Source organism: Anoplolepis gracilipes, chromosome 7 (genome assembly GCF_047496725.1).
Source record: "Anoplolepis gracilipes chromosome 7, ASM4749672v1, whole genome shotgun sequence".
In the NCBI taxonomy this organism is placed as follows: Eukaryota; Metazoa; Arthropoda; class Insecta; order Hymenoptera; family Formicidae; genus Anoplolepis; species Anoplolepis gracilipes.
In genome coordinates, this window is record NC_132976.1 from 12,120,001 (window position 1) to 12,139,837 (window position 19,837).

Consider the following 19,837-nt stretch of genomic DNA (forward strand, 5'->3'; position numbering starts at 1 on the left):
ATCTCTTAGGAGTACAAATTCCTACCAATTAAGATTATCAACCTGCTAATTAAGATGTATAAATAAAAGTTTTTTTTCTTTTATTGCGCAAAGTACAAAAAAACTTACTTATAAATACTGTATTAAATATATTTGATTGTCAGTTATACATGACATTGACCCTGTGTCAAACAAACAACATATGCGTTAATAGAGCAAGTTTTTTTTTTCTCTTTTTTTGGTTAAAGATGTCTAATGATGTTTAATTGCTTTTGTAAAATAGTTTATAAACAAATAAAATACTTTGGTACACAAAGTTATGCGTCTACACGCGTATATATGTATATGCTCTTAATCTCTAACCTATAATATTTACTCGAGTGTTGAAAGTTTTTTTTTCATTGGGATATACAAAACCTTCTGTAAAATTTCTGGTGTCTGGCCACAGTATCGAGTAAGCTACGTTTACTATCCAGAAGAGCATCGAGATCGGAATCGCACAGGCACTCAAAAACACCGGCATTAATACGCGAGAGTGCCGGGCCTCTTCGCGATTTCCACGAAAAATCATATCGGAAAAGTTTGCGCAGATCCGACGTATTTCGAGGAAATCGGTCTCGGAAAAATTGTCTTTTCGTTGCAAAGCCGAAAGCTAAAGAAAAGCTTCGAAAAACACACGCGCGGTCTCACACGTCAGCAGAACACGCGGAGGAACAGGTAAATACGTAATTTCTTTTATATTTGCCTCGCGTGACAACACCACGCTTGCGAGTGTCTTAAAATGGTTTTTCCAAAGAAATGTTTGCGAAAAACCAAGAAATGATGGAATTTTAAGAGAGGCGAATAGGGGATGCGATACGGGTGAAACCTTTTTCAACACTGCACTTTTTATCTTGTAATTTGCGGAGAATATAAATGAATGTTCTGTTTCTCTCTCTCTCTCTCTCTCTCTCTCTCTCTCTCTTGTTAGATTTCATTCATACATGTCCTCACGTACACACACGCAATATGATAAGGAAGATCGACCTAAGAGATCGATACAATCGTATTTCAAAAATAAGATAAGGAAGATACGACACAATCGTATTTAGAAGAAAACAGCTGATTTGAAAATAGAAAGGAATATAGACTAGGAAAATCTTAGAAAAGAGAATGTCGTGGAAAAGCAGAAAAACTTAGAGAAAAACAGAACATAAAAAAATGATTCCAGGAAAAGAAAAATGTAAAATAGATTTTGCAACACAAAGAAAGTCGATTATATTTGTTTAAACAAATCGTGGGAAGGAAATATTTATATTAATTGATTGATTATAATTTAGCCACTTACTAACATCTTTATTTCTGTCTTGCATTACAAAACAATGATGTAAATTGTAAATCTTAGCATAATTCTATAACTTTCTTAGTACAATCCTTTCTTTGCTGTAATTTTTATTATACTTTATTTTATAAAAGATGTATATATAAAAGATATAAGAACTTGCAATGAAAATAATACACAAGTCTGACGATAACTTCTAAAAAGTTATACTGAAATGTATATACAGAATGAACTTACAATTTACTGAATTAATATAATGAAGCGTTATACAAAACTTAAGTCAGATTGCGGTCAATTATATATTATATACAAGATATAATTATAATACGAATATCATCACATAACAAGGTTTGTTACGCCATATTGTCGCTATATTGTCGAATTGCTAATATAAAGAAATATAATAAATTATAACGTTTTAATCGCAGCGCGCGAAAAAGCATATACATTGTAAGCGATATAGTGACTGTAATCTTATATTGTATATTTTCCTAGAAAAATATTTCTATATTATTTTCAATCAACAATATCAACATTTTATAATTGCCAAATTACATTTTTAATTGAGCTCAATACACAAAAAATTGATTTTTTTCAGTTAACCAAGTTCCACTATATCGAAATTTTGCATGGAAAAAGGCATTAGCAAATCGTATAAATAGAATTATTGATATTTAAGTAAATAATGACATATACACAATATTATACGTTTGGATTAATCCAAAAACTTAGTCTTGTGAAACGCCGAAAAAAAATCATACGAAAATCATACATTTTTTTAAGAATTATAAGCGTAAAATAATAATTATTTTATGCGATAATATAAAGTTACACAAAATACAAGTTATTGAAAAATAACATTTAAATAGATCAACTACGTTTAAATAATTTGAAAAACATGCGGGATAATAAATGAAATATCACATTTAACAATAGTTTTTGCGACAATGAGCTTGATACAATAAAAATAGTAAAGTTAGCGCGAAATTAAATTAGTGATATACTTTTTAACGAATTACCGAATCGCCTCTAATCAAAAATAAATTTAAGTTACGTAGAATCGAATTTCCAGATTCGTCTGAGTTAATATTTTCAACTTAGATGTGTGACACTATTTAGTAAAATCTAGTCATTATTTATTTTATATTTTATGATTAACATTATATAGCAAACTTCTCTTTATGGTTTTCTCTTTCTTGCTAAATATAAATATTCTACATGAACAATTTAAAAAATATTTTACATTATGTACAAAAGTATAATAAAGATTTATAGAAGAAGAAAATATGAAATTTTTGCATTTATCTTTGCAACAGTCTTGAAACATTTACAATGGAGGCAACAAAAGCAATTTCCTGAGTGCTTATTTGAAACTATCTAAAGGACTTGTCCTGTAAATAACTATAAATGTGAAAAATTTCAAGTTTTTCAAGTAAAAAAAGAGTATCGGAGGCAATGCAATTTAGTTATTATAAAAAAAGAATTCTTATATTATAGGATTAAATCAAATCCTTTGTACTTGTCAGAACTCGTTTGAACCTACGAGTCTATGCTTACAAGACGCGTTCTTTCTGAGCAATATTTAAAGGAGTATTATAAATGCTGCTTAAACGCGAATATTTTTGTGTACCTTCTGTATATAGTGAAATATAATTTTCTTATTTATATTACATTAGGACATTTTATTTACTATTTTATCTATTATATTTTTATGTGGATACCTATATTAGAAAAAGAATGTACATCAAGGTATTCACGGCGAATTCAATGCAGTAAATATTAGATAAAGTCAAAGGAAAAAAAAATAATAATAAACTTTAACACAATTGAAGGATTACCAATGGCGATTACACTAGACTCTAGTCGATACTGGCTAAGAATTGTGAATTACGCGTTATGATTCGGTAGGAAATTTGAGAAATGATAGAGTTTCTTATAACTCTTACGTACAGATGGATTCAAGTGTTTCTAGTTTTGTATGTTCCCCTGCTATATGTTCTGCGTAGCCTTTTGATACCAAGTCTTCAGCGAGAGAAATTAGCTTGAAAAATTTAATTAATTTGAGTCCATGCATCAAAAAAGGTTTTTATATCTATAAATAAAATATTTGAATGATAAATACTTACTCCGTATTTTTTGACAGTAAAATAAATATTGGTATAAACATTATCTTCAATATGATATTCAATAACAGCTTGACCAATCCCGTTACTTTTACAGAGAAGATATGCCGAATTGTAAGCATCTTTTGACCACTCACCTAAATAGAAATAATTCGTAATTAATAATTCATAATTACATACCTGAGAAGAAAGAATTTACAGTTTAAAGAGCAGCCAACATAATGAATAATTTTATATTTACCGTTCTTCGGCTGGATATATGCTATAAAAATTTCGATCGCTTGGAATGGCAAATCACTTAGGAAATCCATCCTCAGCGGCTTAAATTGCAAGTTGTTAAGTACCCAGTAGCCACCATGATCGACTAATCGTACTATATTCTTCTCTCCCGATGGGTCCAGTTTTTCAATATATCCTCTGACCCATTTTTCGTTCCAATTTACAGCCACGTAATCACCCTCTATAAAACAATGCATTTCGCGATTAAAGTATCCTGTGTGATTTTACAAACGCAACAAAATATTATCAATTACTTACTATTGAATACATTCGATGGTGGTAATTCTGTGGTATTATACCAATATGTCATGTTCTCTTCCAAGCTTTCTAGAAGGTGGAATGACGGGTGAGTCGAAAGCTGAACGAAGAGCCAGTTTGGCTTGACGATGTGAGAGACGTAGACGTCATTACTAACACTACTAATCAGGGACAAAGAGCGTATCAAGGGGATGTTACATGGAACCTCCTCGTTTACTTCGGGTATCGTCGAAATCTCCTCTAATGTTACTTCCGGGAACTTTTTCTCTGGGAACTTTTGCCTTATCATTTTAAGCGCGACGTTAATTTTCTCAACACTTCCTCGTATCGAGCAAATCTTATGATCGCCATCGCAGGGGTGATCATTCACGTATATGCTGATGTCTGCCTTTGTACGGATACTTTGTAAAAAGCTACCGTGACGGCCGATCAATCTACCAACCAGATGTTGTGGTATAGCAAAATCATAGATAGATGGTGCAGTATTATCATCCTTCCTGCATCCATTGATACTTCCACCTAGACGAGAAAATAAAAATTGTATTTATGTTATGATACTTTCACTTTATATTTTATATATATATATTATAGATAGAATCATATCTCTCTAGAATTCTTCCCTCACCTCCTAATAATGGATAGATTAAAAAATCCTATCGACTATAATTTACCTTTTCCACTGTCTGTAGTGCTTCCTTCACTTCTGGCTTCATCTGTGACACTGCCTTCTAAAACTCCGGAAACCGGACTGTGATTGGCCGAGTCTCTTTCATCGGTTTCTTGTTCCTGAGCCTCGATGGTGTGTACTTCAGTCTGTTGTTTATCCTCTTCGCAAGGATATTCGTCTGCAATATACTTTTGCGACTCCGTCTCATGATACAGAGTTTCCTCCTTTTTGTCAACAACAGCTTGAAATATCTCAGCTGTGTTGTCGACGACTGTACTGTCGGATTCGCAGGGTGCATTCTGACTTCTGGCAATCATCTCAAAATAGCTAGTATTCGGATTGCCACTCAGCTGTATATCCATCTTGGACATAGTGTCAGTCTCCATGCATCTTATCTGGTTACTGCTACAAAAAGACGATTGCGACGTTGATTTCTTAATCGGGATGTCCACATTCTCGCTGACCTTCCTCGGGACGTGAGAGGGTATTTCTCGTGGAGTGTAACAACAGTCAATCGAGGATTGGCCGATCTCTTCTTGAACACCGGAACCGTTGCAGTTCGTGTCAACTTCCTTCGTATCGCTCAGAACCATTTTTTCTTCGCAATCCGAGTTCGCGAGTCCCCCTGTATCATTCCACTGAAGTTCAGCTCTGTCTATCCGACGACGTTTGTACCAAAAGAAAGCGATGACAAAAGCCACCGCCGGAACTGTCCATTTTACTAATTGTATCGGAGAATTCATAGTGCGAGTCCACGTTAGCTGCCGTTATTGGAAATTTGCTGATACTGAAATCGAGGTAGATATGCATAGCTTTTAAACCCTTACTACTTTGGCCAACTTAAGTGAATGTCTATTGCAATAATTATGATTATAATAAAATCTTTTTTACAAAATTAATTAATATGATGTTTCATTTAATTATCCTATTCATACGAATGTCGCGATTTATACTCTTTAATCAATCTTGTTTATATAAATGTTAAATGAAGCACTTGAGCGAAGTTAATCAGCGATCAACACACGGAACCAACGCGTGTAAAACGAGACGAAGTGACGACGTAAAATTCCACGGACTTTCGTCCGTGCATAGCAATCAATTTTTCTATTCAGACGTAAAGATAACAATATTTGAAAATTGTATTGTAACCAATCAAAAAAATTTTAAATTTAAAATTCACTCAAGAAAATGAAAATGTAGATATTCCAAGATATTTCATCTAATTCTCTGTGACAATTAAATATCGATAAATTAAAAACGTTAATACATATTGATTTATACATATATATATATATGAAATATTTTGTCGAATAAAAAAAAACTTTTATTTAAATGTTCTCTACAAAGCGTTGCTATATAAGTGTAATAACAAATTGTTCTCAAATAAAATCAAAGATTCAATTTGTGCCAAGACCGTGAATCCGTTCGTGATAGTGGAATATCGACCAACGCGGTAATATGAATCGATGGAAATTCTTAGATTTTTTTTAATGTTTTAAAATTTCTAAAAAAAAACCACAATTGTTTATTAATTGAAGAATAAACAATAATAATCAAATGATTGTAAGACAATCGATCGCAAGTATAATATGATAACAAAAATAAATAAATAAATCAATTATTAACAATTAATTGACAAAACCTATCGCCTAAAAAATAGTTAATAAAACATAATTAAATAAAGCTAAGGTGCAGAATACAAACGAGTTGCGTGTCATAAACAGTATGCAGGTTACATATACATGCACAGTAAACGTGATACTTATTGTTAGTTAGTAAAATAATAAGTGTGCAACTGAATGTTTTTAGTAACTAACTTAAATTAAATTTTTATTGTAAAGTTAATTAATAACAAAATAAAAGATTTCTATATTTATACAGATTCTACAACTCGTCTCTTTCTCTTTCTTTCTCTTTTCATATACCAATATTGTATAGTATAGATCATATACATTAAAATCTTATATTTTTATATTTAAATTTTAAAAATAGACAGAGAATGTTATTACGTATGATAATAAAATTATTCTCAGCAGTCTATTTTTTAAATTTCTTCCAAGAATAATGAAGGAATTTGAGATCTAAAAAATTCAAAAATTTCAAAAATTATTTATAGTTATTTAAAAAATATGTTAATAGTTTCTCTTTTGTCAATCTATATATATATATATATATATAGATTAACAAAAGAGAAACTATTAACATATTTTTTAAATAACATATTTTTTAAAAAATATGTTAATAGTTTCTCTTTTGTCAATCTATATATATATATATATATATATATATATATATATATAGATTGACAAAAGAGAAACTATTAACATATTTTTTAAATAACTATAAATAATTTTTGAAATTTTTGAATTTTTATATATATATATATATATACACACATTTAAAAAGTATATATTTAACATAAAATTAAATATAGCCATGGATTATTATTTGTCGATAAAAACAATGCAGAAGAATAAGTACATATTTCGTGAAATCAAATATTCGATAGCCAAATATATAATCATTGAAATTTCGAAATATATTATTAAAGATGCAATAAAACTACGCCACTTATGTCATCACTATGATCACATAGTTATATCAACGTGTATATCAAGTATAAAAATCTAGAAATTTTAATTCAAAGATTTAAACAGCAATATGTATTAAAAATTCTTATCAAAGTAATAAATTCTCAGCGTGAATTAGTTACTTACATCAGCATATGTCAATCGATCCAATGACTTTAACGAATTGGTTATGAACGAGTTGCTTTTCGCATATTTTCGAAATGCTCTGTCATAATCGTCAAAATCTACCCAAAAAAATTACTACGTAACGTCTGAAAGTGAAACTCGAAGTGACACACGTCAAAATTAATCGAAATATGGATTACGTGAATGCGCTATTAATGTCAGCACGGCTGGAGTAGTACTACAACTCGCCGATTTTCAACACGTGGTTAATGTCGAGGACCTGTTCGACTGGAACCATTCACTGGTTATGCAGGTGCGGACACGGAATTCACACCGTGATCAAGATCTTCGACAATATATAGGGTGAGACAAAAGTAATATTTTTGAATGAAATTTCTGATAAAGAATAAAATATTATAATAACAAGAAATAATGAAAAATTCCAAAATAAAGAATTATATATATATATTCTCTTTTCTTTTTCTCAAGTGGAATAAAATGGCCTCTCCTTAAGAGTATCAATCCGTTTCAAGTAAATTAGATCTGGTTCATTATATTTTTATTGATAACTTTACCGTTATTGTGATAGAGTAATATGCATACTCGATCAGCTGATCCTATTTCTAGATTGTCAGCCAAACTATCGCATTCAAACGCGAGTGAGATAACATTATATACTTATTGAGATATCTGAAGCAAAATAATATAAATAATTTTTTAAATGTTTGACTTAAGTTTTGTCACACATACAATAGATTAAGTTAATTATATTGATGAAAAAATATTATATAAATTCACAAATGCGGGAATTTGTTGTTCAGATCTTGTACTGAGTTTAGTATCATGGCGATAAATAGATATATAATAGATGATTGATTCGATAATAAATCAGTAATCTTTCTTTCGCTAGAAGTTTTAAGTGAGGTAACACAAGTAACATATAAATTCAAGATCCATTTAACTGTCAACGTAATTCAATTATAATAATATAAAAGACGCGACCAAAACCACTAGTAAAAAATAAAATTTTAAAATTTATACTGTAATTTTACATATATGTAACTAGTATACTAATTGTAGAGATTCAATTTTTAAAACTATATAGACAGTAAAAAAATACATATCATATAAAAGTAACCATGCTTGAATAAGCTTAACATTTTTATTTAGAAAGCAGTCTTGTGACTATCTATGAGATTATAAGACAGAAAATCGATCAAAGTAGAATAATGATATAGAATATCATAACATACAGAAAAAAGACATTAGTAAGAAAAGTTAAATTGATTATTGAATCCGATAATTTTTCAGAACGAATTGCATGATTTTATTTATTTCTTATAGAAACTACACTATATGTTTAAATAGAATTGAATTTCTAAATAGAAAATAATTAGCATTACAAAAAAGAAATCTTTTAGTTTAAATTATTTAAAAAATATGTATATTTTTATCTATAATAATCCTCCGTTAATTAAAAATTGTGCATGCGCGCATTTTTTCCCATAATCAATCTTTTATCATTTATAAACTGTATTTGTTATTCCTTTTTAACTACATATTCCGGTTTTGAACAAAAAATTTGACATTAACAATTTAAAAACATGTTAAGTCAAACGCATACTGGTTCAACGTGCTCTAGGAATGTTAAACCTGCGCTGCCCACAACTAATGAAGTAATCGGTGTGAGTAAAGCATAGTAAAAAGCATCAAAAGAGGAGGAAAAACGAAAATCGTGGTAACTTGATAACCAATGTAAGCAAATCTCTCTCTTTGTGTTGTAATCTTCAATCTTTTCAGGAAACCATATTAAGAGAGACTCTTTATTATGGTACTATATATATATATATATATATATATATAGTTTAAAATAAATTAGTTCTATAAAAGACAAAGGATTATTTCATCAAACAATTAATTACAAAGCATTAATTCCTATCCGAAATCAATCTTCTTTTCTCCTTAACGAAAAATCGTTAGAAATAATTAACTCACAGCTTTGCATATCTACCTTGATTATACAGTCAGTATCTGTATACTGACAATATGTCTACATATAATAAATTAGCCAAAGTTTCGACATTGTATAAATAAAAAATATATCAAATATAAAATAAAAATATTTATATATAAAAATACTTATATTTTATCTTTGAATCTCTTTCTACGTTTATCAATAAATTGCATATAAATGAAACAGAATATTCCAGTCCGTGATGTCTTGCATTGTTTGTTAAACATAAACTAAACAAAATCACACACATAAATCTCTGTACAAATTGAATGAAAATACATAATACGATGTAAATAAACATGGATTAAGTCACATACAAAGGTAAGAGCTTATATTAGTTTCGTATTGACAAGCAGGCAGAACAAATGAAAAATTTGAAATAATTTTGAAAAATAGAATTATATACATATATGTATATCAAATCTCCAATTCATGAGTTGTTTATAAGGTTGAAAAATAAACAATTATTTGCAAATGACAAATGGCAATATTAAATCTCATTCATATAATATATAATTATAAATTACTGTAATATATTGTGAATAAATTTAATATAAATGCAGTTATAAATTGAAAAAAATCATAATTTTATTTCATTAGACACAAAAGTCTTTCACAAAAATTAAATCATATTATATATTTTTAAAAGCTATTTAATGATAAATGCTTCAAAACTCGTTAATTAAAAGTAATTAATATAATATTAAGATAACATTTTACAAAATTGCATCTAATGAATTGAGACAATTTATAATGCATTAAAATAAAACATATAAGTGAACAAGGAAAAATTTTTTTTACTGGTCAAAAAGATATGCTAAGGTGTATGTAAATTTGGCGAAAGCAGAACTTTTAGACAGAAATATAGAGTTTTGAGAAACTCAGTCATATCAGTAATGCAGATTTAACAATTTAAAAACTAAAAAATTTGTGAAATTTGAAAAAAATTGGATATAAATGGATTATAAAATCTATGTGCAAATGGAAGTATATACTTGTATAGAGCTACAAAAGTGTGTCATTGATGTGTAAGACACATGTATTGAAATATTTATTGATTATATCATAATTTATAAAAAAAAAAACTGTTTACGTAAACACATTAAAAAAAGAATTATTATTAAAGCACAAGAAATTTGGATTTATCTTCTAACAAGATAATGATTCCAATAACATACAAGTTTGTATAGCTATTATGTACATACTGATTCAATCATCGAATATAAATCCAACTGATATTTATGGATATAATTTATAAAGAAAATAAGAAAAGCATTTATACGAGAATATATGACATAAAAATAAGATAAAAGATTAATACTAGAATGCAACAGTATTGTCTACTTAAGTCTACTATAACAATAAAATATAGAATTACTTATTAAAAAAAAAGTGTTTAGATTAACATAATTTACTAATGTTGACACAAAAAGAAAGGAATTTTGTAATTTTAAATAAATCATTTTCCATAAATGTTTATAAAACATTTTGTCACATTCTTTAACTAAAGATTGAATGAAAATTATAAAATACTAAAGATATAAATTTAGCTAAAATGTATGTAGATTTTTTTATCAAATGTACATGTCTCAATATAACTTGGACATAAAGATAAAATACTGCTTATACAAATGTGCAATGCCTGTTTGTACCTTCTATATATAGAACATCTAGAATCTAGGACTATTACTTACATACTATGCTATTTAAACACACATGGAGCAATTTTATTAAGTTTTATATTAAAATATTATAAAAAAATTAAAATTATACAAAACTAAAGTGTGTATTAGTTTAATAATTCCATACACACACACATACATAGATACAAATAGATAAAAGGAATCTTCAAGACAAAATAAAATAAGAAAATCTGATAATAAACAATAATAAGCACAAAAATACAATATCACCAATTACGTACAATTATGAAAGAAGCAGTCGAAAGGCAAGTGTATCGGAGACTAAGCAAATGAATAGATCTCCGTATATATTTATCTCGCACAAAGATAGAGGGAGCACATTCTCGGACACTAGGCAGATTCTCGAATCTGTGATAGAGATAAAAAGGAATCTAACAGACATACACGAGTGTGGGATCTGTGATCTTAATACCGATCTCTGATCGAGCGCAACTGCTCCTCGTTATTTACACAACTTGTTTCAGTACTCGGTCGCGTCTTGACCCGTATAAGCAGCGGTAGGAGGGTAACAGAAGGCGGCCGCCGCGTAGCCAAGCCGTGGAGAGCACGAGGGAATGTCGCCGGATATTTACTTACCGGTGTCGTTAAATGTTCGCGAGGCTACAGCTGATTTGCGACGAGTAGCGCGCTTCACCCGAATGCTTTCGAGATGGTTTCCGACGTACCGAACGGCCGACTAATCGTGAATTTTCTGCGAGCGCACGCCACGTGCTAACAGTGTATTTCCAAGCAACGGTATGCGAACATGGCCACTTTCGCACTTCGGTAAATCCACGGATTCTCCCGACTGACTCCGATCGCAGCCGCTCGCGTTCCGTCAATTGCCACCGCGTCGCCCTCGACGCGGCGACCAATCGGCATCCGTTACGTTTCATTATTTCCGGAAACGCGGGTGTCTGATTGGCCCATCGTGTCGAGAGACGATTATTCCCTAGTACTGTGTGTGCGTAGTAAATGTAGTATAGAGACCCTCTAATAAGAGTCTCGCCATACGATATTCAGTTTTGATTGGTCCTCTATATCTGGCCAATTCCCGCTCATATTTGAATCATATTAACCTTACTATTAGCGTAAACATTATATTTCAGTAACATAAATAAAAAATAACGTTTTAGAATAATAATATTATAATCTTTTTATGTTAAACATCAAAATAATATATATAATAAAAAATTGTTTATATTTAATTTTTAGTAATTAAATAAAATCCTTAATTAAATTTAATCTTTATTAATTGCATAAAAATTAACAAAATAAAATAAAAATAAAAAAAATAAACACATAAAACATGAAATAATAACTTGCTTTATTTTCATGAGAAAACAAACTGGTGTTACAAGCATTATAAAAACCTAAAATATATAATATTTGTGTATCTCATGAGAAAACATAAACTACTACCACAAACATTATAACATCAACGGTCAGCGCGTTAAAAGAGGTTAGGTAAGAGAGAGAAGGATAGTGAATATATATCTTTCTCTCTCGCAGAATTTTGCCCAGATTGCCTTATGGCGAGACTCTTATTAAGCCCGTATCACACTACGAATTGAAAATTGAAGATTAAAGATTAAAGATTAAAATTTGACTAATCAGAATAAAAGGAACTAAAATTGCTTTATCTTGATTGGTCAAATTTCAATCTTCAATCTTTAATCTCAATTTTTAATGCGTAGTCTGATACGGGCTTTAGAGGGTCTCTAATGTAGTAAGAAAAAGAGAGCAGCTACGAGCTACGAACGAATTATGTATAATTAGGGAAACTAGACGATTAGCAGCGGAAGTAGTTGATTTTCTAGAAATTTTAAATACCTAGCGAGACAAATAATCACCAGCCTGAAATAAATATCGACAAGCAATGATCTCTTTATTATTTCATGCATACTTCTTATTTTAAAATTGTAATATCGCAAGTACAATCACTCTTACAACATTTTGTTACGTGAGAATAAAAGAATGATTTCAGACTTTTTGTAATTAATAACAAGAACAAAGAATAAAAATTTAAAATAAAATAAAAATATATATCTGATAAATTAAATTTTTATATTTCTGTTATGCCATCTGATGGCACGTTTATTCGATATGGTTTGCAGCGTCGATACAATATCACGAGATCGATTGTCGATAAATACGAAACCGCTCCGTTCTCGTGTTAGGTGAGAGATTACGCATTATTTCCCGCGCAATAACCTCTTCATTATTTCATGCACGCATGCGTGTCGTTTATATTGTTCGCGCTAATTTAATCTCGGACTCATCGGATTTCACATTTCTCCAACGGAAGAAATCAAAGAACCAGATAAAGAAAAATAATACAACGATACATATCAATTCGATATTAATATATTATTGAGAAAGACAATATTGATATAATTGATAGCCAAAATTGAAAAATCGAAGACAAGTTTCTGTTACATCACTCATTTATCACAGAAAGTGCATAAATAAAAAATTAAATTATTATCGAGATATATGTCTTCTGTTCTTCTAATATTGAAGAAAATAGAGATAAATGGTTCATTTTATACTGAATATTTCATTCGGGAAATAAACTATTTACAAACTGCACGTATAAAACGCACGTTATTTATATTTTGCAGAATAATAAAAAAAAAAAAAAAAAAATACGACGCGCTAGCTCTCGATCTAACAAGCGTGAGGTTAACCTAGGGATGAGAGATGTACGGAAATATCTATTGGTCTAGGACTCGAAGACCTTCGAGCGATGCACGGGGTCGTTTGATCTGGATGCGGGGCGTCGGGACGCAAGGTTACAGCGGTCGTCGGGTCAGCAACACCACGGCCGTCCCTCCCGCTTTTCCCTTTCCACCCTGACTGCCATCCCTCGTCCTCTCGCCGCCCTCGCCGAGCTCGATGTAGGTACGTCTGCCCTTCCTTCCTAACCCTCCTCCTCATCGAGAGATGAAAGAGCGAGAGAGACAGAGGTAGAGAAAGAGAGAGCTGTGCCGCCCTTCTCTACCCGTCTCCCTCGCACGCTGTCCTTTATTTGTCCTCACTCACTAGTACCAGGGTGTGCCATCTTCACGAATCTACCGAGATTCTTAATAATTATTGCGACAGCCATTGTTCTTGTATATTTTTAATAATCCTTCCTGATATTTAAGAAAAAAAGACTTATATAGGTGCCTGTGGTTTAATAAACAACCATACTCAAGTATCATGATAAACATATTCCGCTTTTTTTTCTATAAATAAATTTAATTTAATTTAATTTAATTTAATTTATAGCTCTCTAATAAATATATTTATTTTCTTGTTCTCTAAACTTGCCCCTTAATTCTTTATCGGCGCAAAGTTATTTCTTTGAAGAAAAAAATGCCAACTCTAATTAATGGCTATTAAAGTAGAAATAAAAGATACTTTTTGAATCATGAATTTTTATGAGTTAATTGTAATTGATTCCCAGATGATTAGAGAGTGCAGAAATCACAACAATTGATTGCGAAAATTATTAAACGATCGTTACTATCGGCGCCATGATGAAACGCAGTAGTCGGCGTCACCCCCTTCGATGTCGTCGCATCATTTTTTTATAAAACCGCCCTTCCATCGTGATACTTTACCACCACTTGCACAGACCAATGCGGTAGTCGAGTCGCTTGCAAACAGCCCGGTGGAGGGGGTGTCTGGGTCACCCCCTTTCACGTTAGTCTGTCTGTCTGGCTGGCTACTTTCCTGGGGTTCGCAACCCCTGGTTTGCCGAATGTTATACGAACCATGACACTGAAATGCACCGATTGTTTATGCGCGCAGAGTCTCTCGCTCATAATAACGAACTGCTTCGCGTATTCCCTGCTTCGTTAATTTAGTTTACTTCAATTTGCAAATTAATTCAATTCCATTCCACGACGCTTTCCTCGTTAAGAAAAAAATTTATTCCACCTTTGAATGACAGGCGCTGTCTTTCCAGCGATTTTCAATGTTGATGAATCTCTTTCACATGTCATAATAAATATATCTTTGCCTCGTTATAACAATCATAAATCTCAATGAGAACGAAAGGGAAACACCTGATGCAAAACTGATCGCTTTCTTTCCAACGCGGACGATCACCTTGCGCTCTCTCTAACAACGTCTATTAATTTTAATTAATGGAGAAAGTGCAAAGAGCAATCCTAAGATGTTATCCTGTAAAACATCACGATAACATTATACTCTGATTATTAAACTCGTAGTCACGTGACATTATATATATATAGCTACGTACGTCTAATACGCGAGCATTTTAATATGTTTATAATTTATTAAATAGGAAAATATTGTTCGTTTTTTATAAAGTAAATATAGTAATAACAAAGATTTAAGAATCTTCTTCTAATTTAGATTCATTTCTTTTCTGTTGCAGAATGCTTCTACGAATGTTTCACTTGACGGCTTCCAACGACAATCATCTGCAATTGCATCTGTCGGAACATGAATATGAATCTACTTTAACGTGAGTCATTCTTATCCATTATTCTGTTCGCAACTATATATATATTACCAATTAAACAAAGATAGAGAAAAATGTTCGATTATGATAAAATCAAAATATAAAACCCTACAAGCAATATTACATACGAGCTATAATAGAACATTTATATCAAGTCAAAATAATTAGACAAAAATTAATAAAATACTGTGAAATTGAAAAATTAAATACGAATCTTAGAATCGAAATAATTCTAATGTTTAGATAAAATAATAAATAACTATATGTTAATTTCAATGGAAAAAAGCAACAATAATGTGAGATGATTTAATTTTGATGATTCGCAATTTAATTACTCTTATAAAATATGAACGAAAGTACGGCTTCTTTATACGAGTAGCAATACGCGAATTTACGGACTGAATTTTTTTCGAATGGATAAACGATATCGCGTTTATCGTGCTTGGGCGGTGCAACGGTTTATCAAGCAGACGGGGTTTTGCACCCTCGTTCCATCGACTATAGCGTAGGGTTCTAGAAGCAGCTACAGCTACCCGGTAGAGGGAGAATTGTCTGCTGGAGGGGGTGTCTGGGTCAATCCCCTCCAGTCTGGGGGTTCGCAAACTCAAACGCATTTCCCGGGGTTCGCAAATCCGTGAGCGACAAGGCATTACGACTGGAAGATCCATGACACATTTTCGATCGTTGACGATGTTCCATCGAAAGTATGCGCGCTTACGTGTTGTAGTCAATCTAAAAAAATAATTTAAAATTAAATTTCATCCGTAATTTACGCGTTTCTTTAGCATGCACTATCGAGATAAAAATAACACTTTCAATTAAAATATAATTATATACATTTGAAATATATAAAAGATACGTTTTCAATAGTATAGTTTACGCGAGTGTAAAATGAGAGAATGTTCGGGACCTACATGAGAAAGATAAGTAATAAAAAAGAACATATCCCCCAAGGTCCCATTAATGAGCTACATTAATTAGATGCATTAATACGTCAATGAATTAATTGTTCGTCAACATTAATGAATGCAGAATATTTCAATGCCGCTCTTATCTCTTACGGTCTTACGGGATTGGCCTTTCGTCTGCTCTTTTACTTACCTATCGGTATAGGTATCGCGTTTTTCTGGAAATCGCAACGCGTAACGCGCTGCACGCGTCCAACATTCGCAGCAGGACAAGTAGCTGTCAGCCACCTACGTACGCGCGTAATGCACGTGCTCGGAGGAGGAGGAGGAGGAGGAGGAGGAGGAGGAGGAGGAGGGCGCACACGTATTGCAAGTAATAAAACTCGACGAAAATGAGTCGGACGAGCATAAAAGTGGCACAATTGGTTCAGTGGGGCGGTGCCCCTGCGGCCTTGGCTTGGGACAGTGAACCCCGTGGCCATGCGAAACGCGTGCAGCACGAGTGCTGCACACGGTGTCCCATGCACTCCCCCCGCCCCCGACGTCGCACCGCGTGCCCTCCTCCTCCTCTTCCCTCCTGCTCCTCTTCCCGTGATGGACTTTTTCTCCTTCCTCGCCCCGCGCTGCGCCCGTTTTGCACATATGCAACGTCCACTCTCGGGCGTAATGCTTTCAGGGCCGGGTAAATTGTTCGGCTAAAAGTTGGCCCCTTAATTTTCTCATCTCGTGCTACATATCATCATTTAACCAATTCTTTCTCCGTGTGATCTTATCGATATCAATAATTTTTACTCTTGGCACTTTTGATGAGTAGCTTTACGTAAATCCTGTATATATTATTTATATGCAATTAGTAATATAATGCGGATTAAAATTCACTTTCTCTTATCGGTTAAGTAATTGTTATTATTTTTTTATACACAGAGTGGGAAGTTATTTTGATAAATAATGCTGAAACACTCTTGTAAAAAGTTTTAATATATTGTGTAATATTAATATATATAATTTTATCTTGTTATATTATAAAGTAAAAACCAATTTAAATTAAAAAATAATTATCTTTTGGTTCTCTAAACTCGCGGATTTAATAGCCTTGAGCTAAGGGATATAGAGTAAAACGTTCGCCAACCTATAAAATAAAAAGGAGACCAGTTCGAATGAACTGTTGGAAGTAGGAAACTGGTAGCATATATGTCTCGATCAGAGGAGCATTAGCCATCCCTGGAAGCTGGCGGGCACGTACGCACGACGCGCCTGGATGCGTGTATGCGCGAGCGTTGCCACGCTCTACAAAGCCGACGAGCAAGCCAGCGCGAGGAGAACGTTCACCCTGACTGGTGCATCGGCCCTTTGCAGCGTCTCTCAAACATAAGTAAAATCGTGAGCTGGCGTCCGAGGTCTCTAGGTAAGGTCGCCGCAGTCACGAACTTCAGCCATAACAACGTAACAATACCTGCTTACAGTTGCCGCGATTATTAATTAAGATTATCCGAAGGCTCGTGGAAATGTCATTGATTACATAAGAAATTTATCCTTAAGGGGGGAATGCGGTCTAGAAGCCTGATTTTTAGGCTTTTTTTTGCAAATTTTTTATAAAGAACCGATAAGATCAATTAAAATAAAAGTTTTTCTTATTTGTCCTATTGTCAACTTTTTAAGCATCTTTTAAAATTTTTTTTATTGAAAAATTCCAAGAATTAAGCTGCATTATAGCAGTTCTTCTAAAAATAAAAGTAGTTGCACGGTGCACCACACGATTGAAACGAAAAATTCAAAAAGATTCTTAGAATATATGAGTTTGGAATTTTTTAATAAAAAAAATTTTAAAAGATACTTAAAAAGTTGCTTAACAAATAGGAAAAACTTTTATTTTAATTGATCCTATGCTTATAAAAAATTTGCAAAAAAAAGCCTAAAAATCAGGCCTCTAGACCGAATCCCCCCCTTAACGATTATCGTTGAAGTAATCGAAGCTCTACGAAAAAAGTTTAATATACTTAATTGAAATAAATTAGAAACTCGCGTGAAATGGAAATTTAAAATTTACGAAATTCGAAATCCGTGAAAACTGAAAGCTAAAGAAATATCCAAGGATATATACTCGGCTCGTTGATTACGAATATAAGAAGAGACGAAATGAAATCCACTCGACATCTGACAGATTCGCAGCTTCATTTGAAGTTGCTGTCCCTATCGAAAGCATCTCTTTCCGATCGGCAAATGCCGTTCACGATTCTGCATTTCTTTCTCCGCCGTTTCTCTCTCCTGTCGCTTCTTCCTCTCGGACGGGCCTCCTCCGACAGTCTTCCTCTCCGTCTTCCTCGCGTTCGCGCAGCTGTTCGCGCGAACGCAGTATTGGACATTGCACTCGACGGCGCTTCTCGATGCTGATCTCTTGGGTTGATGCACGCGGAATGCAGCCGAAGGTGGCCGACGTGCACCGGCAACGACCGAAGTGGGCTACCAGCATCGCGCTTGCAGCTGCAACGGTCATCTCGGGTTCGATGCACTCGCACGCCTTGCACTCTGTGCATGCACGATTCTGCACGAATGACTCAGCCGGCCCGGCGCACGAGGAGTACGACCTTGACCCGGCTGCACGTAGGTGCATCGCACCTTCGCGCTGATAACGAGAACAAAATACGTGGTGTCGTTGCAAATTTCACTGCATCGCGCAATCCTAGATTTTTTTTTTTTTTTTTAACTTCTGCATCGCATCTTCTTTCTTCTACCGTTATCATCTCGAATGTCTAGTCTATTATTATTAATTATGTCGTCATATACATATAATTATTTATTCAATTCATAAAGTAACGCTAGATACACGTATCCTCTCAAATTGCCTGTCAGAAGTTTATTTAATCGTTGCGAGTAAATATAAGATATAATGTTTTATATTCTCGCGTTATCATGAAAGAAACTAACTCGCGTGACCTTCGTAGGAGGTGGAAGAACAATGACATCTACAGTAAACATTGCAAGAAAGTAGTACACGACGAAAAACATGAAAGAAGTCAACGTGCGATATACGAGAGATAAATATGAAATAGATTAAAGTATCGCGAGTAATTTAATTTCTGCCGACTTTGATGCGGGAAACCCAGAGTCCTGTGCATACACCAGCAATCCGCGTATCCTTTCGAAGGACTCGGGTTGTTGCAGTTAATTTACGTTCGTGCATAGTTCAAAGTGTGTTGTCCCCAACGCTCGGGTTCAACGACTGCCGGACGAGAGCGAGACAAAGACTGAAAGGCCCTACCTCCTCAGGGTATCTTTATAGAACACAGTGTCATCGACACTGGGGTGCATCCATTGTAAAGGTCAATGCATCTATTGCGGATAACCTCATCGCGTTCGATCACGGAATGTTTAATTCGTTTCACAGCCACGCAACACGTCCATGCGTGACGATTGAGCTCGTGTCGATACTTGC

General features: G+C 32.9%; 2 protein-coding genes across 5 annotated transcripts in view; both read right to left on the reverse strand.

The window, feature by feature from the left end:
• Window positions 1-920, reverse strand: part of LOC140667667 (transmembrane protein 19) — a 2,951-nt gene extending 2,031 nt beyond the window's left edge. The window contains exon 1 of one of the 2 annotated variants that reach the window (XM_072895812.1): window positions 343-920. In XM_072895812.1, the coding sequence (XP_072751913.1) occupies window positions 343-550 (208 nt within the window). In that variant the 5' untranslated portion in view covers window positions 551-920. The remainder of the gene's footprint in view (window positions 1-342) is intronic. The other variant, XM_072895813.1, reaches the window with a different exon arrangement.
• Window positions 921-1,293: 373 nt separating this feature from the next.
• Window positions 1,294-11,817, reverse strand: Spoon (A-kinase anchor protein spoonbill). Of its 3 annotated transcripts, none has more exons than XM_072895810.1 (6): window positions 11,617-11,817; window positions 4,632-5,252; window positions 3,961-4,479; window positions 3,665-3,883; window positions 3,427-3,560; window positions 1,294-3,341 (listed from the first exon to the last, which is right to left on the reverse strand). In XM_072895810.1, the coding sequence occupies exons 2-6, from the start codon at window positions 5,218-5,220 to the stop codon at window positions 3,243-3,245; spliced, it is 1,560 nt and encodes a 519-aa protein (XP_072751911.1). In that variant the 5' UTR covers window positions 5,221-5,252; window positions 11,617-11,817; the 3' UTR covers window positions 1,294-3,242. The 3 variants fall into 3 exon arrangements, with proteins under 3 accessions (XP_072751911.1, XP_072751909.1, XP_072751910.1); XM_072895808.1 differs by having other exon boundaries at window positions 4,632-5,414; XM_072895809.1 differs by lacking the exon at window positions 11,617-11,817 and adding an exon at window positions 11,262-11,482 and having other exon boundaries at window positions 4,632-5,414.
• Window positions 11,818-19,837: the final 8,020 nt, after the last annotated feature.

Excerpts from the sequence above, each read along its gene's own strand:
- Spoon (XM_072895808.1), bottom strand. The coding sequence starts at position 5,370 with ATGAATTCTCCGATACAATTAGTAAAATGGACAGTTCCGGCGGTGGCT. Across the intron at positions 3,884-3,960 it reads ACCATCGAATGTATTCAATA|AGGGTGATTACGTGGCTGTA; the intron begins GTAAGTAATTGA and ends ATTGTTTTATAG. Across the intron at positions 3,561-3,664 it reads ATATATCCAGCCGAAGAACG|GTGAGTGGTCAAAAGATGCT; the intron begins GTAAATATAAAA and ends ATTTCTATTTAG.